This window comes from Bos grunniens, chromosome 20 (genome assembly GCF_055505025.1).
Source record: "Bos grunniens cultivar Pamir isolate PY7600 chromosome 20, Bosgru_T2T1.0, whole genome shotgun sequence".
Classification (NCBI taxonomy): domain Eukaryota; kingdom Metazoa; phylum Chordata; class Mammalia; order Artiodactyla; family Bovidae; genus Bos; species Bos grunniens.
Genome location: NC_141184.1, coordinates 31,643,180 through 31,670,511, shown reverse-complemented (window position 1 = coordinate 31,670,511; position 27,332 = coordinate 31,643,180). Strand labels below are relative to the sequence as shown.

The 27,332-nt window shown below is 41.8% G+C and overlaps 1 protein-coding gene across 12 annotated transcripts in view; it reads left to right on the top strand.

Moving 5' to 3' along the window:
- The window catches only part of ADAMTS12 (ADAM metallopeptidase with thrombospondin type 1 motif 12), a 395,312-nt gene that overhangs the window by 308,257 nt on the left and 59,723 nt on the right, over nucleotides 1–27,332 (top strand). For all 12 annotated transcript variants that reach the window (XM_086361321.1, XM_086361330.1, XM_086361323.1 and 9 more), the window contains one exon: nucleotides 11,145–11,355. In XM_086361321.1, the coding sequence (XP_086217447.1) occupies nucleotides 11,145–11,355 (211 nt within the window). The remainder of the gene's footprint in view (nucleotides 1–11,144; nucleotides 11,356–27,332) is intronic.

Below are 27,332 nucleotides of genomic sequence, written 5' to 3'. Positions count from 1 at the left end.
TTTAGAGAACACGCTTACACTTTTGGAGCACTGCCTTGAAAAGTGGACTTACAGACCAGGCTTGTTCAACCTCAGCACTGTTGACATTTGGGGCTGGATAATTCTTTGTTGTTGGGGGCTGTCACATGTTTAGCAGCATCCCTGGCCTTGTGTCCATTTAGAAGTTTGTAGCATTTCATCTTCCCTGTCCAGGTTGTGACAACCATAAATGTCTCCAAACTTTGCCAAATGTCTTGTGGGGGCAAAATCACCCTTGGTTGAGAATTGCTGTTAATAGAGGTATTCATCTGCTCCGAATCATATAGATTCAAGTTTCTAGAAGGCAGCTTGGATGTTATTATGAGGGGCGTTTGTTAGAGAGAGAAAGAGGGGTAGGGAGAAGAAGAAAAAGAAAAAAGAAGGGAGGGAAGAAAAGAAAGAATTAGTTGTGGGGAGTGTTTTCATTCCCTCGTGTCCATAAACAGAGATGTATTTCATTTGCAGATCCCGTCAGGCATTCATTCCAGTCCCAAGAAGACACATTAAGAAGAGTTTAGTTTAACAGGAGGGGACTGGTTGGCATAATAAATCTAGCAAGTGACAGGCAGAATTCTAAAGAAGAGCTGAAAGAATGGGATAAATGCCAAATAACTAGGTCAAAAAGAAGCATCTAGACAGCTCAGCCAAGGCAGACAGTGTCAGTTTCTTCTGGTCTCAGGCAGGGAGGTCCCAGAGGCCAGGGTGTTCTCATCTCAGAATCAGGTTGATTCTCTGTCCAGTTCTGGGGTTTCTTTCTGGGTGGAAGGTGGGCTGTGAGGTTCAGAGCTGGACCCCATCTCCATCAAGAGAGGACAGAGGTACTACTGTCCCCTCCCCTCGCTGTGGCTCTACCCTGATGTCTTTATTGAGTTTGTTACAATGTTGCCTTGTTAGGTTTTGGGTTTTTGGCCACAAGGCTTGTGGGATCTTAGTTCCGCAAGCAGGGTTCAAACCCACACCCTCTGCACTGGAAGGTGAAGTCTTAACCACTGGACCACCAGGGAAGTCCCTCCCATAACTCTTTCACTGGGAAGAACTGGGGACTTGAGGGGAGGATCAGGCCCCACTAGGTTTTGTATGTAATCATTGCAGTTTCTATAGATCCTTCTCAGGGAAGAATGAGCCTGGAAAGAGGAATCTTTCTTATCGCTTGCCTTATCTCATCAATAGCCTGTCCCTTTGTGGAGTTTATGCACTTCCATCATATTTATCTCCATCAAAGTCAATGACTCTCACCAGGCACTTCCTTTTGCCCTCACCAGCTGCCAACCACCACACACACCCTGGGATGCTTGCCTCATTTTTCAATGCCACCCTTTCTGGTGAGTGGCTACCTTCTTAAAACCACAGCTGTTTAGTTCCTGAATCTAACTTTGGCCCTAGGGTTCAGGGACATTTTTATTATTTTATTTAGTCTACCTGGGCCTTCCTTAATATTACTGGCAAATCTTTGTTAAACATTCATTATTTCCCACGAGAGGTATGATGGCAATGATAACCATGTTACAGTTACATGTACTGAGCACTGTGATTTTGTGATATAATAAAAGCTATGTCTCTGGTACATGGCTCCAGGCAGAGCTCCTAAAACTCAAGGCTAACTAGCTGTAAGGCTGCAGTGGGTCAACATACAGCAGACCCCTCAAAGACAGGCATGCACCTCTCCCCTCACTTGATTTGTGTCTAAGGCAAAGCAAGCTCTGTGCTAGGTTGGTGGGCATCAAAAGATGCTGATGCAGGTGCTCACCTGATGAGACCAAGAGAGAGATGGGGATATTAGCTGTGTCCATAAAAGTGGCATAGTCACAGAAGACAGTGGATTTGGTAGCCACTCTCTGTTTGAGAAGAGTTATCAGTCCATATCTGACATTTTTCATATTCACCTGTAGCTAAAGTCTTGGCCTCACTATTTTCAGAATTCAGTTCCCATAAAGGTGGTTATCTTTATCTATCTCTGCACTCTAACTACCAGAACTTTCTAGTTGAAAGTCATCCTATAAGATACCACCAGTGCTAGAAGGAGATGGATACTGGGGCCAGAGTCCAGAGGCTAATGGATGGGACATGAGCTGAGGCTGGAGCCTGGTAGACACAGAGGCGGAGCCTTGACAGAGGAATTCCAAATGATACAGGCTGAGCTCTGGGGACTGGAAGTTGGCCCTAAAGGGAGTCATGTAGTAGCTATAAACTAGCCTCCACAATATCCACTTCCTGGTCCCTGGAACCTGCAAGTGTTACCTTATTTGGAGAAAGGGCCTTTAAAGAGGTAATTAAGTTGAAGGGTCTTGAAATGGGCAAGTTGTGCTGAATTATTGATTTGGACCCTAAATTCCATCATAGTATCCTTATAGAAGCAGAGGGAAACTTCACACACCACACACACACACACACACACACACACACACACACACACACAGAGGAGAAACAATATGAAGGTGGAACAGAAAGATTTGAAGACACTGGAGTGACAGGCCACAAGCCAGGGAGTGCTGGCAGCCACCACAGACTTGAAGATGGAAGGAATGGATCTTCCCTAGAGCCTCCAAAGAGTGCAGCCCTCCCAACACCTTCACTTCATCCCAGTAATGCTGACTTGTCTATCTGGCCTCCAGAGATATAAGAAACTAGATTTCTTTTGTTTTTGCCACCAAGTTTGTGATGACTTGTTTTACAGCAGCCCTAGGAAAGTAACACAAGCAGTGTACTAATTAATGCCAGCATAATGTAAAGCGGGAGCTTCCCGGGTTGCTCAGTGGTAAAGAATCAGCCTGACAATGCAGGAGATGCAGATTCGATCCCCAGTCGGGAAGATCCCCTGGAGGAGGGCATGACAGTCCATCCCAGTATTCCTGGCTGGAGAATTCCGTGGTTGGAGGAGCCTGGCCTGCTGCAGTCTATGGGTCACAAAGAGTGAGGCACAACTGAGCACACACGTGCACACACAACGTAAAAGCAGGGAGAGGAGGGGCAATCTCTTCACCAAGTCACAGAAGCACCAAAGCTTGGAAAGTAAGTGACTCGAGCTTTCTCAGGATGTTTTGGAATAGCACAAATAGCACAAATACGTCACTTCCTAAGGAAGCTTACAGCCAGGAGAGCTATATGAGACACGAACACCAGCAAGACAGAGCTGTTGTCAGGGCTGGGACCCAGGGACCTGATCACTGTCCACGGCCCCTGTCCTCTTTGGAGCTCTGTGGTTAACTGACATCGCTTTAGCTTGCATTTCTAAGAGCAGCGTTGTTAGAACAAGGTAAATGATGTGCATGCTAAGTAGCTTCAGTCATGTCTGACTTTTTGCAACCCTGTGGACTGCAGTCCACCAGGCTCCTCTGTCCATGGGCTTCTCCAGGCAAAAAATACTGGAGTGGGTTGCCATGCCCTCCTCTAGGGGATCTTCCTGACCCAGGAATCAAACCCAAATCTCTTACGTCTAGTCTCCTGCACTGGCAGGCAGATTCTTTTTACCACTAGCGCCACCTGGAAAGCTCCACAAAATTTTTACATGGACTGATTCCACAGCTTCCTGTTACAAAATCAGTAATGAACCTCTGGTATCACCATCTAGAATGGAAGTGTTGATGGCCACAAATAGGTAATAGGCTACCGGGCAGTCACTGTGCTGTCCCACTCAGTACAAATGTGACATCCAGTGCTCAGGTTTTCTTGGGGAGCTGATGATAATTTTTGTAGCTGCCGCTTCTGCCACTGTACATCATTGCACTTCAAGGGAGGAAAACAATACATCTTATGCCCAATTTCTGCTGTTGTGTTGGAAACATAATTTCCTCCAATTCCCTCCAAACAATTTGAAGATCATACTTAAAGAAGAACAAAACATATGCAATTTGACAACTCTTTTTAAATTTTTATCATTTAGTAGCATTTTTTTTGTTTTGATTTCCCTCTGATATGCATTTCCCAAGGTCTGAGTTTCTTGAATTTCTGTACATGATTAATGCCTGGGCTCCAGCTTGTGGTCCTTAAAGATCCTAAAAGTAGCAGATCAAGCCTGAATTTACCCAGTTCAGACCTCAAGCTAAAGCACAGCCTTTGGAGAGGGATATTAAAGATCCCAGTAGCATTTTTTTAACTTGAAAGTAGAATGTCTGCTTTTGGTTTTGTTTTTATACCCAAGGTCACACACACATACTTAGATGCATACATACATTTATGTTTAAAATTTATGATACCTGTACTGGGATGGGTTCAGTTCAGTTCAGTTGCTCAGTTGTGTCCAACTCTTTGCAACCCCATGAATTGCAGCACACCAGGCCTCCCTGTCCATCACCAACTCCTGGAGTTCACTCAAACTCAGGTCCATCGAGTCAGTGATGCCATCCAGCCATCTCATCCTCTGTCGTCCCCTTCTCCTCTTGCCCCCAATCCCTCCCAGCATCAGAGTCTTTTCCAATGAGTCACCTCTTTGTATGAGGTGGCCAAAGTACTGGAGTTTCAGCTTTAGCGTCATTCCTTCCAAAGAACACTCATAACTGATCTCTTGACCTCAGATAGCTAACTTTATAGGAGAAGGAAATGGCAACCCACTCCAGTGTTCTTGCCTAGAGAATCCCATAGACAGAGGAGCCTGGTCGGCTGCTGTCCATAAGGTCGCACAGAGTCGGACACGACTGAAGCGACTTAGCATGCATACATGCACTGGAGAAGGGAAATGGCAACCCACACCAGTTTTCTTGCCTGGAGAATCCCAGGGACAGGGGAGCCCAATGGGCTGCCATCTGTGGGGTTGCACAGAGTCAGACATGACTGAAATGACTTAACACCAGCTAACTTTATTGAAAGTTCTTTTTTAACCTTTATTTGTCTTCATATTATATATATATATTTTTTTCATATTCCTTTTGCTGTATCTGTATTGGTTTATTTAATGCCTCAGGACTAAAGTCTTTCTCAAAAGTAACAACTAGCAAATTCACCTGTAGTGCTTCTATTATGCAGTTCATTTTGTTGAAATAGGTTAGACTCTCTAAGGTCAGAGATTTTGACTCCTGAAGATGTTAAGTAGATACAGCACATAACAGGTACAATTTCTGAAAATGCATTCTAAAGTAGCATGTGTTGTGTGCTCAGTCATGTCCAGCTCTTTGCAACGCCATGGACTGTAGCCTGCCAGGTTCCTCTGTCCATGAAATTATCCAGGCAAGTAAAAACCATCACAATATTGTAAAGTAATTATCCTCCAATTAAAATAAATTAAGTTAGTAAATAAAATTTTTAAAAAAGGAATACTGGAATGGGTTGTTGTTTCCTACTCCACTAAAGTAGCATATGATAAGTTAAATAGAATTTCATGAAATATTCCAACATAATGGATAATTTATAGAAGTTCTTCTTATTTATTATTGTGTTTCAGCTTCCCAAAAGATTCATGATAAAGTCAGGAGGTAGAGGGTAGATATTATTCCCAGATGGTAATAAGGTAGAGGTTACTAACAATTTTCAGAACCTACTGTTTTACTTTTCTCTTATATTTTATTTACTTATTTATTGATAAACCTACACTGACATATCATAATTTCCCAAAGTCCGTAGTTTAGCATAGGGTTCTCACTCTTGGTGATGTACATACATTCCATGGGTTTTGGCAAATATATAATGATATTATCCATTGTTATGTTACCATGCAGAGTATTTTCACTATCTAAAAATCCTTTCCTTTGGCAACCACTGGCCTTTTTACCACCTTTATAGTTTTGTCTTTTCCAGAATTTCAGATAGTGGGAATCATACAGTATATAACCTTTTCAGATTGCCTTCTTTCACTTAATAATACACATTTAAGGTTTCTCCATGTCTTTTCATGGCTTGATAGCTCATTTCTTTTCTGTGTGAATATTATTCCATTATCTGGATGGACCACAGTTTATCAGTTCACCTTCTGAAGGACATCTTGGCTGCATCCAAATTTGGGAATTATGAATAAAGCTACTGTAAACATCCCTATGTGGGGTTTTGTGTGAACAAAAAGTTTTCAGATCCTTTAGATAAATACCAAGGAGTATGATTTCTGAATTGAGAACCCACTCTACTTCAAGCCTTTTCCATGTTGCCAAGTGATTTATTCATGTTAGCAACTCTGATTGGTAGATACTTTTATGCCTTTGCACAGATGAGGACACTAAAGTCCTCAGATTCTTCCCGAATCACTTAGCTGAAGTGGTAGAGTCTAGATTTGAACCTGGATGAAGCTACTGAGTGTTCCGTGCTGGTGCTAATACACTGTGCTGCTGCCCAGGATCTCAGGATGAGCACGTTTCGGTGCTGAAATCAGAAATCCAAGTTTAAAATATTTCTCACACATTAAAACACAATGAAAAAGTTATTAACAAGCAGAAACTAACTTCAAAGCTGAATCATGCCTGCAAACTCACAAGGGGATTAAAGAAAGGAAATTAAGTTAACTTGTTTTTTTAAAGACTAATAAATGTCGATGGCTATCTTAATATTATTTGTCTTTGGAAGACTAGTCCAGTTGTTTCCTTAGATATGAATTTCAAGTTGTAACATCTTCCCCTGTCACCTAATTTTCATGCTGTCTGAAAACTTCATACCATTGTTCAGGGCTGTCATTTCCACTCATAAAATGGTTTCATATGCAAGATTTAATCTTTTTATTTCTGGATTATTGTCCTTCAGTAATAATTTGTTTCTATACCCAATTTGGACCTTCTGTGTTCTTTCCCAAATAGATACTTAAGATAGATTTTTTAAAAAGATTTAATAAAAAGCTTCTGTTAATCTTAATGTAAGAAATCTGTGTTATATCATCAATGGCTTCCAGAATGAAAGTTTGCATGGCACACTCCAGGATGGAGTAGCCTGTCAAGAAAGAAATTCTTTGGAATTGAAAGTGTATCTGACTCCAGAAAGAGGTCATTTGAGTCTCTTCTCTCTATGACTTCTCTCTGAACTTTGGTTTACAGGAAAGCAAACTTTTGCCAGGCTCCAGTTGTGATGGTGCTCTGTATATTTAAATGCTCCATAAACTCCTATAACAGGTCTTTCCAGCCTGGCAGCTGTATGTAGGTTTTCGTGCAAAAAGAATGCTTCATGATTTAAATCCAGGTTTCTCAGCCTGAGAACTAGAGCCCTTTTGGGCTGGATGATTCTTTGCTGTGGGGGCTGTCCTGTGTCTTGTAGAATATTTCTCAGCACCCTTGTTCGCTATCCACTAGATGCCAAGAGTACACCTCCCCTCTCATTTGTGACAACCAAAAATGCCTTCAAACATTCCCAAATGTCCCCTGGGGAGGTGGCTGTGGGAATCTCCATTGGGTGAGAAACACCAATCTGTTATTGTTCAGTGACTCAGTCATGTCCAACTCTGAGTGACCCCCATGGACTGCAGCACGCCAGGCTTCCCTGTCCATCACCAACTCCCAGAGTTTGCTCAAACTCATGTCCATCGAGTCAGTGATGCCATCCAACCATCTCATCCTCTGTTGTCCCCTTCTCCTCCTGCCTTCAATCTTTCCCAGCTTCATGGCCTTTTCCAATGAGTCAGCTCTTCACATTGGATGGGCCAAAGTCTTGGAGCTTCAGTTTCAGCATCAGTCCTTCCAGTGAATATTCAGGGTTGATTTCCTTTAAGATTGACTGGCTTGATCTCCTTGCTGTCCAAGGGACTCTCAAGAGTCTTCTCCAGCACCACAGTTCAAAGGCATAAATGACAAGAAAGGGGTCATTAAGACTGGGAAAGTCCATGAGAGTGGGGAGAGAAATGAGCATGGTGCGAGTGGGGAATAACAAGAAAACCAGAGAAAATCAGGGGATGAATAGGATACAGTGAGAATGTGGCTACTCTGTTACAAAGATCAGTGAAGCATACTGTAATTTTAGTATGAATTATGTAATATATAGAAATGTGTGTGTGTGTGTTTCAAGACCCTCAAAGAGCTTATAGTTACCTCGGAAAAGCTTACTGTACTTTGGACATCCTTCAAACAGAAGAATCTGTGTCTTCCACCTACACCCATACCAGCGCTTGCTCAGGAAGTTCTGACTACCAATAAGCCAGTAAAATACAAAATTAAACTCTTTCTAATCTTCATTACTCAGAAAACTATAAGTCTTAATCTGAATTTTTTTAAAACTCTTGCTTAGAATAGAAATTTCCTTTAAAATATCAATTTTTATAACTACTGTCTTTGTACTAATCTTTGTCCTAATGGCATACTAAATCTACAGAGTCCATTCTTTATAGAAAAAATTGCAAGATAAACAATCAAATTCATTTATCTGATGTCATAACACCATGCATGTGTGCTAAGTCACTTCAGTCATGCCCAACTCTGTACAACCCTATGGACTGTAGCCTGCCACACTCCTCTGTCTGTGGGATTCTCCAGGCAAGAATACTGGAGTGGGCTGCCATGCCCTCTTCCAGAGGATCTTTCCAATCCAGGGATCAAACCCATGTCTCCCACATTGGCAGGCAGGTTCTTTACCACTAATGCCACCTGGGAAGCCCATCATAACACCAGTGGTTTTTAATCCTGACTCCATATGAAAGTCATCAAAGAATTCTTAACACTGATGCCTTTGACCTAACCTCAAGAGATTCTGGCCATCCAATATAGCAAGGGGGCCTGAACTGATAGCTGATACTTTTTTAAAGATCCCCAAGTGATGATACAGTGAGAATCACTGATATAGGCCAGGTCCTTAGGACTTTTACCTAGTACCTGGAATGTTCAGATTGACTAATTATAGAGACAATTAAAAAAAAAAACAAAAAAACAACAGTATGAGACAATGCATGAGCAGTTATCCACCTGTACTTTAGGTGTGACAGATAATGGACATTCTGGCAAGAAAAAAATTAATAGAAAAAATGGAAAAAGTTGGATTAGATTGTTGTTGATTTTATGCTGATTAAACGAGAAAGGTTGCCTTGCTGGAGGTGGTGAATAAATGTGTGGTCTGGGCCTTTTGTCCTACTGAGTTCTTGGAATGCTATACTGTGCTTCTCAGCTATCACTCAGAGCATGTAAACAGTCTTCTGTTATAAATCTCCTATAAATATAAAACAAGATTCTTTTATAAATCTCCTCAAAGAGGTGGGATCATGGCAGACACCAAAACGAATGAGCTGGACAACAGAGAACAGTTTGGCAATAGCTCCTGAGTCCTGGGCCTGGAAGACCTTTGCAGGGAAATAAAGAGGGTGGATTTCACCTTAAACTAGGAGCAAACATATGCAAGATGTCCCCAGGAGTCTGTGAAGGCAGCTTCAGAAAGAGAAACAAGAAAGTCTATTATCACCTTTTAGTAACGTAGCTGAAAGCCTTGTAGTAAGTAGTTAGATAAATTGGACTTTCAGTCAGCTCACATTAAGGCCCTTCCAGAATGGCATTTGATTTATTTGATAGTGTGTCTGGCCTCCCATAGAAATGTCAGAGATAGGACAGAGTAATTAGATTAACACAGAGGGCATTTACTTGGTGTCATATCATATGGTCCCAATATTAGCTCTTTATCTAAACAAGATGGCCAGATGTTAAATACCAGGGACTAAATGCTGCTGCTGCTAAGTCACTTCAGTCATGTCTGATTCTGTGCGACCCCATAGACGGCAGCCCACCAGGCTCCCCTGTCCCTGGGATTCTCCAGGCAAGAACACTGGAGTGGGTTGCCATTTCCTTCTCCAATGCATGAAAGTGAAAAGTGAAAGTGAAGTCACTCAGTTGTGTCTGACCCTCAGCAACGTCATGGACTGCAGCCTTCCAGGCTCTTCTGTTCATGGGATTTTCCAGGCAAGAGGACTGGAGTGGGTTGCCATTGCCAAGTAATCTTAATTACTTATTAACTGAAGAACGTAATAGAATTGAGGAAAAGCTTTCTTCTAGTATATTTAACCAGAGATTAAAAGTATGAGAATCAAAGAAGTTCTACTCAAATAAACTAATATTTTGTAGACATAAGTAGTAGTACATTAACCTACTTCAAAATTTGATACTATCTCAAGGTCAGAAGATTTCCTTAAAGTCAAGAATAAAGGAATTCACACGTTGTACTGTTTTCCCATGAAAAACAAATATTCTATTTTATTCCTGCATGGAGGGATGAATAAGCATACTACACATCTAAGCAATGGTGGACCCAAAGTGCGCTGGGTCAAGACCCCTGTTCTGTATTTGATATTGAGGAAGATTTGGACAATGATGAAGAAGGAGGAAAAGAGATGGCTCTGAAGAGGGTTCCTTGGCACTTTCAAAAGTGACTTTAGTGTAACCACAGGGCCCCGCATCCTAGAACCTTGAGGCAATCAACCATGATAGCATGTAGAGGAAAATCACACATCTTCCTTTTTCCCTAGAGAATCCAGAATATTAATTTAGCAAACAGTTTCAACTATTCAACTTATCAAGAACAGCTGACAAAAAAACAAGAGATTATCTTATTTAATACATTTCTTCTTTTCCTACTTCTTTCTTTTAAAGCGACCAGTGAGAATATTCACAGGTAGACTGAAGGAGATGGAGGAGGGAGAGAGTGATGACAATGCCCCTGACTGATCATCTTATACATAATTGAAAATTAATTAAGTGCATCATATTGAAACATAAAAATATTCAGTTAGGAGCCAGGAGACTAATTGGGTTCTTTTAGTCAATAGCAGCAGTTAAAACAATAATTACAATTACAAATGATTGAACTTGTATTATGTCAGGCTCTGTACTATGCACTGTACATAAATTGGTATTTCAGTACATGAATGACACTCATCTGAAGTCAATATTTTACATCCATTCAACAGTTGTGGAGAGTAAGGCTTAAACTTGCTTGAGGTTTCACAATAGAAAACAGGACCTCAATTTTCTTGTCTGAGAAGAGAGAGGATTTGGTGGGAGGGTCGTTTTTTCGTTTAAAGACATGCTTACTTATCATCTACTTATGTCAAGTGTTCTGCGGAGTTCCATAGCTGTGATTGAATAAGCTAGCCATGGCCCTGTCTGCAGAGCGCCCTCTACTGGGCTGAAACATCTTCAGGGACCTCCCAACTCTGCAATCAGCGTTTCTGCTCTGGATTTCTATCCAGTGGTTGAAGGGCATGTGTATCGACTCGGGCTGATCTTTTCTCACATGTCCATGTGTGTCTGCAGGTGGTGGGCAGGGGAGTGGGAAGCATGTTCTGCAACATGTGGGCCCCATGGAGAGAAGAAGCGAACGGTGCTGTGCATCCAGACCATGGGCTCGGATGAGCAGGCTCTCCCCGCTCAAGACTGCCAGCATCTGCTGAAGCCCAAGACCCTCGTGTCCTGCAACAGAGACATCCTATGTCCATCAGACTGGACGGTGGGCAACTGGAGTGAGGTGAGCCCAGGGGTTAAAAGGGACACCGGAGTTATTCGTGCTTCATCAGCCCTCTCACCCATCCTCCTCATTAACCAATCCAAAGTGACAGGGGATGAGGTGCACAGTGGCCTGTTTTCTGCATTTCCCACCTCCCAGTATCCTATCATGCTTGTTTTCCATTCTTACAAGATCTTCCTCTCATCTGGTCAGATACCTACCTGCCTGGAATGACCTGGATCTTACATACTCAGGCTCACGACAGCTAATTGAAAAATCTTCAGGATTTTTTGCTGGTCCGTTGTTAAACCATTGGGAACAAATCAAGGCTCTCCCACCTACCCCAAAAGCTGGCTTGCCAAACATTTACCGAAACTTATGTTTCAGACTAAAACTAAAGGAGAGTCACTCTAACTGGAATGATAGACAATGTGCTTGCTACTTGGAGAAGCCTCTTAAACCATCCATCTATTCAGACCTGATGAAGGTTTGGGATGTGTACTATTAGTCACATAAATTCAAATAGTGTTGCATTTCCCCACAATTAATCTGATCTGATTCGCAAAGTATGACTAGAAATCCATAGGCTAGGAGATCATGAAATACTTCCAGGCTTTAATTTTCTTTGGGTCACCAGGGGACCTGGAACTGTCAGGACTTTTGCTACCAGAGTCTGTAGTAGAAGTAGAACTCTGCTTTCTCCAAGGGTGCTGGCGTCTCCAGGGGCTTTGCTCTGCTTCCCTGTGTGTATTTCAGTCAGTGACCTAAGGAATGACTAGAAAATAAATGACTTTGTAAAACCAACAGGCCAGAATATATTGATGGTTGTTGACTTCTTATGAGCTTCCTTGGAAAGCCACATGGTTGCCATGATAATGCTACTATTGACCACAGTATCTTAGAATTCATCTTAGACTCACTGTCAGAGAAATGGAAAATATTTGATTCAGGAGAAAGCCACAGGAAGTGGATTAGAATTAAGTCTGGTGGATAAAGGGGTAATCTGATCCATTTGGATAAGACCTTTATGTTTAAAGTGATTCTTGATTATAAGTAATGCTATTGCTTTTCATAGCTTATAAAGTACTATCTAAAGAAGAATTCAGCTGTGCAGCAAAGTGAATTAGGTATATGTCTACATATATTCACTCTTTTTTAGATTGCCTTCTCATTTAGGTCCCCACAGAATACTGAGTAGAGTTCCCTGTGTTATACAGTAGGTCCTCATTAGTTATCTATTTTATGCATGGCAGTGTACATGTCAATCCCAGTCTCCTAATTCATCCCACCCCACTTCCCCCTTGGTAATCATAAGTTTGTTTTCTACATCTGTGACTCTGTTTCTGCTTTGCAAATAAATTCATCTGTATCATTTTTGTAGATCCACATACAAGTGATACCACATGATATCTGTTTCTCTCTTTCTGATTTACTTCACTCTGCAGGACAGTCTCCAGGTCAATCCACAGCTCTGCAGATGGCATTATTTCATTCCTTTTTTATGGCTGAGTAATATTCCATTGTATATATGTGCCATCTCTTCTTTATCCATTCCTCTGTTGATGGACATCTAGGTTGCTTCCATGTCCCAGCTAGTGTAACTAGCGCTGCAGTGAAAGTCGGGGCGCATGCACCCTCTTGAATTCTGGTTTTCTCTGGATATATGCCTAAGAATGGAATTGCTGGGTTGTATGGTAGTTCTATTTTTAGTTTTTTAAGGAAGTTCTATACTGTTCTCCATAGTAGCTGTTTATTTTGTTATTTTTTATTATTTGTTTAAAACTGGTGTTTATCCACCAATTTACATTCCCACTAACACTGTAAAAAGGGTTCCCTTTTCTCTACACCTTCTCCAGCATTTATTCTTTATAGGTTTTTTGATGGTGGCCATTCTAACCTGTGTGAGGTAATACCTCATTGAGGTTTTGATTCATATTTCTCTAATAATTAGTGATGTTGAACATCTTTTCATGTGTTTTTTTGGCTATCTGTATGTCTTCTTTGGATAAACATTTATTTAGGTTTTTAGATTGGGTTTGTTTGTTTTTTTTTTTTTATATTGAGATGCATGAGTTGTTTGTATATTTTGGAAATTAATCCCTTGTCAGTTGCTTCATTTGCAAATATTTTCTCCCATTCTGAAGATTGCCTTTTTATTTTGTTTATGGTTTCTTTTGCTATGCAAAAGTTTTTAAGTTTAATTAGATCCCATTTGTTTATTTTTATTTTCATTACTCTAGGAGGTGGATCAAAAAAGATCTTGCTGTGATTTATGTCAGAAAGTATTCCGCCTGTATTTTTTTCTGAGAGTTTTATAGTATCTGGCCTTACTTTTGTGTCTTTAATCCATTTTGAGTTTATTTTTGTATATGGTATTAGGAAGTGTTCTGATTTCATTATTTCACAGGTAGCTGTCTAGTTTTCCCAGCCCTACTTATTGAAGAGACTATCTTTTCTCCATCGTATATTCTTGCCTCCTTTGTCATAGATTAAGTGACCACAGGTGCATAGGTTTATCTCTGGACATTCTGTTTGGTTCCATTGATCTATATTTGTGGTTTTGTGCCAGTACCATACTGTTTTGATGACTGTAGCTTTGTAGTATAGTCTGAAGTCATGGACCTGAGTTGGGAGAATGCTATGATGTACCACCCATACACATTTTCAGAAGTAAAGGGCTTATATTCAGCTGTTGGGACAACTCTGAAGGGCTATCCCAGGACCAGAGCTTCTCTTGAGACTGGCTAAACCTGTTGTCAGGCCTGCATCATGGCACCATCTATCCTAGGCTGTATCCTGTTTCCTTCCCCTCTTTCTGACAGGAGTTGGTTTCCAGAGTCTTCCTAATAAAAGCCATGCTAGCTAAATACCTCAGAGTCTGTCTCCTTGAAAACTTACCCTGCAACACTGAGTTAGACTCAAGGATCTTCTAGCAGTCTCAAGCAACTTAGTTTTTAGGAGACTGTATCTAATATGACTTCTGCAGGGCAGCCATGATTCCTGATTCCCATAAGATGTGCCTCTTCTAAAATCTTTCCTCAGCCCCACTGCTCTTAGAGACCAGGTTCTGGGCAGCAAAACTAATTCCAGACTCTACCTACTGGTAGAGATGAGGCCCAGAGGATATTGCCTGACTTGGGTAGGATTAACCCAGGAACTGTTCAGGCTAATTGAGAATGAATTCTCTTCATGGATGTTTGAACTGGGAATACGAAGATTTAAGATGAAATTCACTTTTTTGATCCAAAGCAGTGTTTCTCTCTTTTTTTTTTTCCCCCAATGGACTTCCCTGGTGGCTCAGACAGTAAAGAATCTGTCTGCAGATTCTTGCCTGCAATGCAGAAGACCTGGGTTCAATCCCTGGGTCAGAAAGATCCCCTGGAGAAGGAAATGGCTCCTTAAGTGCCTTTTTAGAGGCTCTTTCCCAATTGTCTTCCTCCATCATGACTTTATTTTCAAGGAGAGAAGTGGTTTGTGTGTGTGTGTGTGTGTGTGTGTGTGTGTTGAGATATAATTCACATACCATAAAATTCACCCATTGAAAGTGTACAAACAAATGACCTTTAGTATATTTGCAGAGTAATACAGTCACTACCACAGTAATTTAAGAATGTTTTCATCAACTCCTAAATAAACCCTGCATGCATTAATCATCATCCCAGGTCCCTACCTTCATTCCCCAGCCCTAGACAATCATTAATCCACTTTGTATTTCCAGAGATCTGCCTTTCTGAACGTTTCATATGAAAGAATTATATAATACATAATCATAGGACAGATATACTATGTATTTATTTATGTACTATGTATATATCTGTGCTTTATACATAAAGAGGGTGAGGTTTTTTAACTCACTCCACCCCAGAACCAGTCTTTATTGCCCCCACTGAGAATGAATGATCCTGTGACACTTAGTTTCTATGCAGAATTTTCCTGACCAGCTGCAGATATCAAAACTGTTCATTTGACAATATATGATTATTAAAAAAAAATTCAAAATTTTGTATAAGCAAAGGTACCATCTCTGAAGATAACTATTGGAAAGCAGAAAACTCTCATTTGAATACAACCATTTTGATAACTGTATTTCCAAAACTATTAGCTCAAAGTCACAGTAGGTTTATTTCGCTTCTGCATGCATGCATAAAAAGTCACTTCAGTCATGTCCAACTCTGAGACACTATGGACTGTAACCTGCCGCCCTTATTTAGCTTCTAATTCTGTACATAGTACTCTCAGGAGCAGCTGGGTGGAAATTAAAAAAAGATATAGTTCCTTTATTGTAATAACTGCTAATCAAATGGGAGAGCAAGGACCCCCCAAAAAAGAAAGACAAAGGTGTATATGCAAAGAAAACATCTACAACCTAATCCAGACCTGTTGCTGGTATTGCACTGATTCATGTGAACACATCAATAACAGGCCAGGGTATTTCCCTGCTGTTCCTGGGAATCTATAATCACAGCCTGTGGCTGGCCTGACCTATTAGTCCACTGCCAACCTCGATTGCTGTAAATTGCAGTGTTGTCAAAATAAGGCCGAATGGAGTACTGTGACTGGTCCATTAAAACTGTTTACCAAAAGTGTGTTGGCTGCATCCAAAGCAGTTAATAATTCTTGTCATGTAGAATTTACTAATTGCCAGAATCTTCATGCCTTTTCAAGGGACCACAATTACATATTTGGCTGAGGAGTCCTTTTCATTGTGTTTCTGTTTCTGGGGAGCAAAACGATGTGCCTCACTGGACAACAAAGGACTGAAATGTTGGCACCAAGTGACAAGTGCTGGAGTCTGTTGTCCTGAATAGAGGCCACTGCATAGTATAGTGAGGCAGACATGGAATCCAGTGTCCAGGTGCACTGAGAGGCTGAGCTGCTGCCTTCATTTAGAGGTGTTGACAGGAGAGGTGCTTTTAGTTAAATCAGCATCAGAATATTCATTGAGTGGGATCTTCCTTTTTTCCCCCTCTGCTGTCTTGCTAATGTCTGTACACATTAGCCCTCTAATGAGCTTTGCTGAAGCATGAATGTCTTTGACATTCTGTACTGGGAAATGTTTTAAGAGACAATACAGTGTTTACAAAAGAAAGTGAAAGTGAAGTCACTCAGTCGTATCCAACTCTTTGTGACCCCATGGACTGTAGCCTATCAGGCTCCTCCATCCATGGGATTCTCCAGGCAGGAATACTGGAGTGGGTTGCCATTTCCTTCTCCAGGAGATCTTCCCAACCCAGGGATTGAACCTGGGTCTCCCTCATTGTAGGCAGACACTTAACCATCTGAGCCACCAGGGAAGTCCTTAAAAAAGAAGTCAGCCAATAAACTTAGAAGTGATAAAATCAAGAAAGGAGTAATTTTTCCTACAATTGCACCCAACTGATTAAGAAAAATATGTACTTACTTTTCAAATAAGGGGCCACAAAATAGGAAAAGAAAAAAAGATGATATAGTGACTCCTGTTACACGTAGTATTTATGGTCTGGATTTTGTCCTGAGATCAACTATGATGCTTTTATAAGCCTGTAGAATGGTCCTCCCTGGGATGACCAAGGTAAGGAGAAGAGGCAAATCCATGAGATGCCCTTCCTGTGAAGAGACCACTGAGAGGAGGGTGGGCTTATCTGTGCCAGGCTGGATCACTCCTCCCTGACCCAGGAGATGTCAGAAGGAGGAGGTCTCTCCCTTCCCAGGGAGAGTCAGTGGCTGCCCCCAAAGACAACTTTCCTACTCCCTGTGACCAGCTCCTTCCCCTCTAAGTTCATGTTCTAGACACCAGACTCCCACCCCCAATCTCAGGAATCAAGAATCTTATTCTGGTTTCGCCCAGCCTACTTGCTGGGCTTGGAGGGTCCAAAAGGGGGGGCTCTATTGTAAATGAAGATAAGTATCAAAGTTTCTGTGGCTCCCACTAGATACCCCACTTTAGTGACATGCCTTTTGAGAGGTGGCCAGTCTAGTGGTGAAGAGCCTGCACCTCCCTCTACCAGGTCCAAATCCTGGCTTTGCCACTTAACAGATGTGTGAATTTAATCCCTCTGTGGTTACTTGTATTTTCCTGTGACTTGTTTCCTCCATCTCTAAAATGAGGATAACAGCGGTGCTTAGACTCTAGGGAAGTTGTGAGGATGAAATGAGCTAATATTCCTAAAATTCTCATAAGAAGAATACCTGGCACATAATAAGCTCTATATCATTTTTTAGTAAATGATCTATAATCATTTTTTAGTAAAATGAATAAATAGATGGAAATAGTAAGAATATCATCCATCTTTTGTTGGCTGCTTTCCACTCTGTTTAAATATCTCATTTAATTCTTGAACTCTATGAGTTTGATTTTATTTCATTAATGCCCATATTTCTCCCAGCAGTTAGACTAATAGATTTCCTGGGATAGTAATTTTCCTAGGTTTTCCAGCCTTGGCAAGCTCTAACTGAGCTAGTGTTAAGCCTCTCTCAACCTTTGCTCATTTAGAAAGACAGAATTATCATAAAGTTTGACGATAATCCATGTGAGCCCTTCACATAGTGCCTCAGTCAGTTCAGTTCAGTTCAGTTGCTCAGTTGTGTCCCACTCTTTGCGACCCCATGAATCGCAGCACGCCAGGCCTCCCTGTCCATCACCAACTCCCCAAGTTCACTCAGACTCATGTCCATCGAGTCAGTGATGCCATCCAGCCATCTCATCCTCTGTCATCCCCTTCTCCTCCTGCCCCCAATCCCTCCCAGCATCAGAGTCTTTTCCAATGAGTCAACTCTTCGCATGAGGTGGCCAAAGTACTGGAGTTTCAGCTTTAGCATCATTCCTTCCAAAGAAATCCCAGGGCTGATCTTCAGAATGGACTGGTTGGATCTCCTTGCAGTCCAAGGGACTTTCAAGAGTCTTCTCCAACACCACAGTTCAAAAGCATCAATTCTTCGGCGCTCAGCTTTCTTCACGCCTAGCAAATAGTAAAGTGAAAGTGAAAGTCACTCAGGCATGTCCGACTCTTTGCCACCCCGTGGACTATACAGTCCATGGAATTCTCCAGGCCAGAATACTGGAGTAGTTAGCCTTTCCCTTCTCGAAGGGGTTGTCCCAACCCAGGGATCGAACCCAGGTCTCCTAAATTGCAGGAGGATTCTTTATCAGCTGAGCCACCAGGGAAGCCCAAGAATACTGGAACATTCACTAAATGGGAACTTTATTATCAGGCAAGAAGACAAGGGTCTGTTTCCATGTTACTCTTACTTTGCAAGCCTTGTCCAGTCAGTGACACCCAAGTTCCCTGACAGAATGGATCTGTGGCCCTTGCATTTTCTTTAAAAAAAAAAAATTTATTGGAGTATAGTTGATTTAAGTGTTGTGCTAGTGTCTACTGTATGGCAAAGTGAATCAGTTGTACATATACATATATCAACTCTTTTTAAGATTCATTTTTCAAACAGGTCATTACAGAGTCCTGAGTAGAGTTCTCAGTGCTATAGCAATGCACTCCAGTATTCTTGCCTGGAAAAGCCCATGGACAGAGGAGCTTGGTGGGCTACAATCCATAGGTCGCACAGAGTCAGACACGACTGAGCACATACACATACACAGTAGTGTTCATATATCAATCCCAGTCTCCCAATTTACCCCTCTCAACCCTTGCCCCTGGCAACCATGTTTGTCTTCTACATCTGTGACTCTATTTATGTTTTGTAAGTTTATTTGTACCCAGTTTTTAAGATGCCATATATAAGCAATATATAATATTTGTCTTTCTCTGACTTACTTCACTCAGTATGACAAGCTCTACATCCGTTCATGTTGCTGCAAATGGCATTCCCTCATTCTTTTTTATGATATTCCACTGTATATATGTACCCTAACTTCGTTTCCCATTCCTCTGTTAATGAGCATGCCCTGGCTTCCAAATCCTGGCTACTGTAAATAGTGCTACAGTGAACACTGGGGTGCATATATCTCTTTGAATTACGGCTTTCTCTGGGAATATGCCAAGGAATGGGGTCGCTGGGTCATATGGTAGTTCTTATAGCAAAAAAACAAACAATCCAGTTTTTAAAAGTGGCAGAAAATCTAAATAGACATTTCTCCAAAGAAGACATATAGATATGAAAAAATTCTCAACATCACTAATTATTAGAGAAATGCAAATCAAAACTACAATAACATATCATCTCACACAGGTCAGAAGAGCCACCATCTAAAGACACCAAAGGTCTACAAATAATAAATGCTGGAGAGGGTGTGGACAAAAGGGAATCCTTCTACAATGTAGTGGGGAACATGTATTGGCCCCTGCATCTTCATCTAACTCCCTCTCTGAGCTCAGAGCCCTTTTATGCAGGGGCACATGGCTAAGTGCCGGCAAGGTTTTCATGGACCCACAAAAGTGTTTGAAAAACAAAATACTGTGTTGCTCCAACAAAGCAAAGGACACTGTAAAATCAGAAATCAATATTTAATCACATATTAAAAACAAATGATTATCAAGCATTTAGTATGTATATTAAACACCTTTGTAGGTATTACCAGGCTTACTAGGTGGCTCAGTGGTAAAGAATCCACCTACCAATACAGGAGACCCAGGAGACGTGGGTTTGATCCCTGGGTCAGGAAGATCCCCTAGAGGAGGAAATGGCCACCCACTCCAGTATTCTTGCCTGGAAAATCCCAGGGACAGAGGAGCCTGGTGAGCTACAGCCCATATGGTCGCAAAGAGTCAAACACGACTGAGCACACCATGGCCTCATTAGCCCCATTTCACTGGAAAAGAAAGAGAGGCATAGAGATATTTAGAAACTTGTCCAAAGTCACACAGCCTTTAAGCAATGGAGCCAGGATTTAACTGCTGGCAACATTTTACTCTGAACTCTGGCATACAGGTCTCAAACATCTGCAAAATGTAACAACATGTCAGCTCTCAGTGTTCATAAAAAATATATTCTGTTTAGGAAACAATTTGTAGACTGGCTTTTCTCACTTTGCTGGCATTCCAGACTGTGTGTAATGATTGCAGAGAAATCAGAGCCACTCATAAATTAAATGAGTGGTCCTCACCAAATGTTTTCAAAAGCAAAAGAATAAAAAGCTTTTCAAATTGTTTTTACAGAAGATTATATGTCACTTGAGACTAGAGATGGTTTTTAATATATTGGATGGGCCTTAGGGTAGAGCCTCAAAAGCAGACATGCTCAGGGTCTGCAGAGATCTTTAATCTACTCTCTTTGTGCATGACCAAAGCACACAAACAAACAAATGAATACAACAACTAATTAGGCCAGCTCCTGAGAATTTATTATGTGCAAAGCTGTTCACATGGGTTTTGGCTTCCACGTGTGACCAGATAGACTAAATGTTTCACGATCAAGCTCTCCTGGCTCTTCAAACAGAAGGCACTGCAGCAAATGCCCATGGCTTATCTGTTGCTAAATGAAAACAGGCACGCAAAACTCATGTGAAGAGCCACAGGAGTTCCTGAAAACTGCAGGGAGATGGCACGGAAGGTGAGAAGACATGCCTGAGTCAGTTACTCTCAGTATTCCCCAGTTTCATTCAAGGTCCCGGACAGTCATGTGAGACTGGACACCTGATGCTTTAGTCTTGACCACCTGCTTTTTTGACATGTCACCTCTGCAAGTGCCAGAATCTCAGTTCTTCCCAGATGTCAGCAGCCCATGCTTTGCCAGGTTTCCTGGAGAACACATGTAAGCACCTTGTCTGAAACAGCTACTTGAAGAAAACCAGTTGGGGGTCATATTGATTCTCCACAGTGCTGCATATTTGCTTGCTCGGGCTGCCTTAACAAAATACCACAAACTGGGCACCTTAAACAATAGAAATGTACTGTCTCACCAATTTTGTAATGTTGACTGCAAAAATGCACAGCCTCAAAGTCAAGAGTTATGTTTTATTTGGTGGACAAAGGGAGGCATTAAGCCTGAGATGCAACCTCTCAGATAGCTCTGAGGGACTGTACCAAAGAGGTAAGGGAGGAGCCAGAGTATAGAGGTTTCTCAGGTGGCACTAGGTAAAGAACCAGCCTGCCAATACAGGGGACATAAGAGATGCGGACTCAATCCCTGGGTAGGGAAGATCCCCTGGAGGAGGGCATGGCACCCCACTCCCGTATTCTTGCCTGGAGAATCTCATGGTGAACTACTGTCCATAGGGTCGCAAAGAGTTAGACATGACTGAAGTGACTTAGCATGCATAGTTGACTTACAGTGTTGCACAAAACAGAAAAGAATCACAGATTTAGAAAACAAACTTGTGGTCGTTAAGGGGGAGAGGCAGGGGAGGGGTAAACTGGAAGCTTGGGATTGACATTGAGGTTTTTGCCACAAAGACCAGGTAGTTGGAACTCAGCAGGGCCCAGCGAGATATGAACTCACGACCCTGGTTTACAAGACCAGTGCTCTAACCCCTGAGCTATAGGGCCTTATATCTAAAGATTAGCATTAATTAAAGAAAACCAGATATCTCAAGTTAATGAATTTAGCACTTTTCTATGTATAAGAAGATGCAGGAGTCTGGGCTCTCTGAAATCATGCCTCTGATGTACACCTTAGCTATCTGGGTCCCCTTCTTGAGTCCCCTCAGGGCTGGCTGGGTTTGACAACTGCAGCATCCTTTGTTTACTGCCAGGACAGGCAACATTTTTCATTCACAATAACTGGAAGTCTAAGAGTAAGGTGTCCGCAGAGTTGATTCCTCCTGAGGATTCCCAGGTGGCGCTAGTGGTAAAGAACCCGCCTGCCAATGCAGGAGACATAAGAGACGTGTTTGATCCCTGGGTCAGGAAGATCCACTGGAGGAGGGCACAGCAACCCACTCCAGTGTTCTTGCCTGGAAAATCCCATGGACAGGAGAGCCTGGTGGGCTACAGTCCGTGGGGTCGCAGAGTCAGATGTGACTGAAGCAACTTTGCATGCATGCACACGTGAGGGCTGTGAGAGAGAAAATTTCCACACTTCTCTCCTGACCTCTGATGCTTTGCTCACAATCTTTGGTGTCTCTTGGCTTATAGATGCCTCACCATCACCTCTGCTTTCATATTCATGTGGTGCTGTCTCTATATGTGTGTCTCTGCATCCAGATTTACCCTTTTCACGAGGACAATGGTCATACTGGATTAGGGCCACCCTAGTGACCTCGTTTTACCTTGATTTCCTCTGTAAAGACAGCATCTCCAAATAAGACCACATTCTGAGGCATAAGGGAAGCAGGGGACTAGGAGTTAAGACTCTTATCTTTTTTGGAGGGGGACACGGTTCAGCCTGTAATAGGTCACTTACTTTTAAAATGATTTTAGTATGAGATTGGAAGGACTAATGGTGACGCTGAAGCTCCAATACTTTGGCCACCTGATGGGAACAGCCGACTCATTGGAAAGACTGATGCTGGGAAAGAATGAGAGCAGGAGGAGAAGGAGATGACAGAGGACGAGATGGTTGGATGGCATCACCGACTCAATGGACACGAGTTTGAACAAACTCCAGGAGATAGTGGACAGGGAAGCTTCGCATGCTGCAGTGCATGGGGTCACAGAGTTGGACATGATTGAGCAACTGAACAACAACCAATCATTCATTTATCACTTCCCTGAGACTACGTATTGGCTATTTCCCTACTCATCCCTTTAACCCAGGCTCTCTGATAAACCCCAGCTGTGTTTTTGAATAAACTCTTAGCATGACAGGTCTGAGCCAATTGCGAGGCCCCTCCCCCACAGTGCCCCTCGGGTGGGTAGAGTTGACTAATTTAGCAGGGACTTCTTTCTCAGTGGGCTCCGCCCAGAGGCCTTAATCTCAGAGAGATGGCAAGTGAGGGCAAGATACCTCCCAGGGAGGACATTCACAGATGGACAAACTGTTTGCCTGGTACAGAGTTCAAAATTATAAGGCAAGGGCGTAAGGTAATCGTCACAGAAACTGGTTTTGAGGATCCTGAAACTAGCAATTGAGATGAGTTCTAAGTGTGGTGCTGTGTCCTGCATTTATCTCATCTGAAGGGCCTGACAGCTCCTAAGGAGATAAGTACAGTTGGAAGATGTCCTGGGAAATGTGTGGGCTGAATGCAAAACAGTACCACTTGTTCTGCTGCGACTGAGAAAAGGCACCTGAGTTTTTAGGCTCAGTATAACAGCAGACAGTTCACACTGACTGTCTCACTGGACGTAATATGCCCCAGTGTGAAGCAATGGCGAGCATCGATTATTTGAAAGATGCCATGTCTGCTGGGTGAGGAGAGTGGATGGGTTTGAATGGTAGGTAAAGAACATGTAAACTCCCCCAGACCCGGTATCTGTTTATGAAGTTTTTGAGTTGCCAGTTGGGAATGGGGCCCATAGTTACAGATCATCTGCTTTTTCAAGAGAAGCTAAAAACCCTGGAGTTTTAATATGGAATCTTCTCACTTTAAAATGTTGCCTGCTAATTCGATATTTGTATTTTGTTATTTGCATGTTTCTTTTGAGGTTGAGCAGACCAAAGAATACATGCTGGTGGGCCACAGTTACCTCTTGGGCTGCGACTTTAGTGTTTCTGTTCTAGAATGATCTTCTGTTTTGAAAGACCAAAATCTAATGTGTTTTAATTAAACAACCATCTAGATAGCAATTATTTACTCCTGCTTTATTCTTTTAAGCTGAACAAATTCATAGTGAATAAGATTATTTAATACTTATAATTTGTAATATTAGAAATAAAAAACATATCTATTAGCCCTAGGAAACCCAAATCCAAAAAAAAAAAAAAATCCAGCAATAAACCAATGGGAATATGTGTCTCCATGGTATCTTCTAGACTTGTGGCTGCAACCACGTTACTTATTCAGCTGCTCACTTTACAGCATCCTGCAAGATAGGTCTGTGTCTCACTCTGTGCTTCAGAAGGATAGTAGAAATTGGGGACCCCATGCTCTTTGTTGTTATTACCATTATTATTATCAGCATCATTATTATAACAGTGATAATAATACCTTCCAATTCCCACTTGTCTCCTATATATTATGCACTTTGTTAAGATTGTTGTCTTATATATATATCCTCAGTCTTGAAATGTTATTATTACTTTCAGTTTCTAGATGAGGAAGCTGAGCTTAGTCCCTACATCACGCCTGGAGTTTATAATGGCATATCAGGTGCTATTTCTTACAGGTTTTATAACTTTTTAATTTCATAGTTCATCATGGGGTGGCAGGCACACACGCATATACTTTTGAATTTTTAAAAATGCTTGTAAAGTTGTAAAGTCTGTGAGTATTAGAGATGTTGCAAATCAAAACAAACCAAAAAAGGTTACAAACAGAGAAGAAAACAAAATCAGAGTTTCCTGCTTTTAGCTATGTCTACTCTGACATTTCTTGGAAAGAAAACGCAAGGCAGGGTACACCTGCTTGGTATTAGGGTTATGAGGGTCCTAATTTATGAATCAGTTCTCAGATTGGAGCCTGTCTGAGGCAGCCAGCCTGGAAATATGTTAAGGCATACATAGAGGATTATTTACTTAGACTGATACAGTTTTACAAAGTGAAGATTTGAAAACCCTGGGAGTTCAGATCAGAATGTAGCAAGTGGGGAAGTGACTCAGGATGACTAAAATGAATGCAGCATAAAGTCTCTTCATACACAAGAAAGGCAGAAACATTATAGCAAGCCAGAAAAATAAACACCCACAGCCTACCCTTTCCAGGCTTTAAAATGAAGTGAGTCATAGAAGAGACCATTTCCTCACTGCAGGGTTTTAAGAGCTTTATTGGTGGTCTCCATTTAGTTGGAAATAAGTGTGCATTTCTTGGTCTATGAAGCACTGTTCCCCCAAGCATAAAAGTGTTAGTTGCTCAGTCATGTCCGACTATTTGCCACTCCATGAACTGTAGCCCACCAGGCTCCAATGTCCATGGAATTTCCCAGACAAGAATACTGGAGTGGGTTGCCATTCCTTTCTCCAGAGGATCTTCCTGACTCGGGGATCAAACCCAGGTTTCCTGCATTGTAGGCAGATTCTTTACCATCTGAGCTACCAGGGAAGTCTAAAGATTAATACTATTATATCAAAACAAACTTGGAAGTTCAGTCTTTGAGCTGGTTGTTTAAGTGTTTGTTGACATGTTAATCTCACAGCTTCAGTTGTGTCTGATTCTGTGCGACCCCATGGACTGTAGCCCCCCAGGCTCTCTGTCCATGGGATTTAGCAGGCAAGGATACTGGAGTGGGTTGCCATGCCCTCCTCCAGGGGATCTTCCCAACCGCATCTCTTGTCTCCTGGATTGGCAGGTGGGTCCCTTACCACTAGCGCCACCTGAGAAGCCCTACAGCTTTATTGGTTGACCCAACTCTGCAGTTAAAACATTCCCTGAGCAACACAGTCTTCTGTACTCACATGCATCTCCTGCTTTTCAAAAATGCTGATTTCAACAGAATTATAATATATCAGTGAGTGATGATGCTGGATTAGAACAAAATTAAGGAGAAATTTGTTTTCCAATACAGAGGAACTTGAAAGTAGGATTTGAGAAGGCAAGAAACTCAGTTAAAAATGCATAAGCTCCCAGGGAGAAGAATATTCCCATTCCTGATTATTTTCCAGGTAGAATAGTCACTTAATAAATATGTAGTAAGTGATCATTGTATCCTAAGAAGTATCCTGGAGTTCACTTATGAATAAAAGACAGATTCTGCCTTTGGGTAACTTTTCAAAAATCAAAAGCTTGACCAAGTCAATAAGTGAATTCAGTAGATAAATTGCTTGTCCACCTTGCTGTGCTAGGGTTTTTTTTTTTTTTTTTTTTTTGTGGATCGGGAGAGGCATGGAATTAATCCAATTTTTACTCTTCCACTGACTTCCAACCTTTCAAGTGGGTTCCTGAGTGTCAGCTTCCTCTCTTGTAAGAGATGGAATAATAATTACAGTCTTGCAAATCTCACAGCTGTATAGATCTCACAAGGCTGATATTCACAGGGTATCACACAGAATAATGGCTGTGAAGCCCTGTGAAATCCAAGACACGTTATGTAGTCCCCATCTTCAAGAAACCCATGTTAGGGTCAGAGAGGTAAGACAGACAAATGCGAACCAGCCAACACAAACTCCTGGATAGTCCATGTTCAAGAACCAACTATTTGGTAGATACTTTAACCTATCATTGAAAAAGAAAGCTAAAAATGGAGCAGTTGGGTAAAAATGTGATTTAAAAAAAATATCGAGAAATCTAGTGTTATGTATTGATCACAAACACGTGCTATGTATGCTTAGGGCTTCTCAGGTGGTGGTAGTGGTAAAGAACCCGCCTGCCAATGCAGGAGATGTAAGAGATGCACATTCTATCCCTGGGTCGGGAAGATCCCCTGGAGGAGGGCATGGCAACCCACTCCAGGATTCTTGCCTGGAGAATCCCATGGACAGAGGAACCTGGTGACCTGTGGTCCATAGAGTTGCAAAGAGATCTTTACCATGAATCCTGAGAAGTGACTGTCCTGTTAGGATTCCTTCAAAGGCAGTCTAGCCATCCGTGCTTTGCATGCCCTGGAAGGATGACTAGGGAGAGACGCCTGCCACAGCATCCATATATCAACACCATGCTCCAGGACTCCCCTGTCTCTTTGGACAGGGTATCTCCCCACCTTTGATTAACTTCCCACCTTTAAATTTCATAAAAGGTCCTGGCGTTATATATGTGTTATGCATACACTGACTGTCTAGCTTTTAATCTGAGCCCATCTGACAACAAGCAAGAAAATGGAGCTTGGGATACCTGAGTGAGGCTGTGTGACTTATATGAATATAAAGGGACAGGCTCATTATCATTAAATTAATAGATTCTAGAAAATACATAAACACTTTAATAGCACTGAAACCTTAGGGAAGATAATATTCCTATCTCTTGGGGAAAATCAGGTGATTGTTTAAATCATTGCACTCTTTGCGGATCCACTATCCAATAGTCCTGGCCCGGAGAGACTTCGGTTTCCCGTGTCATGGTTTGTCTTTTCAGTTTGTGAAGGGTAGATTGTTAG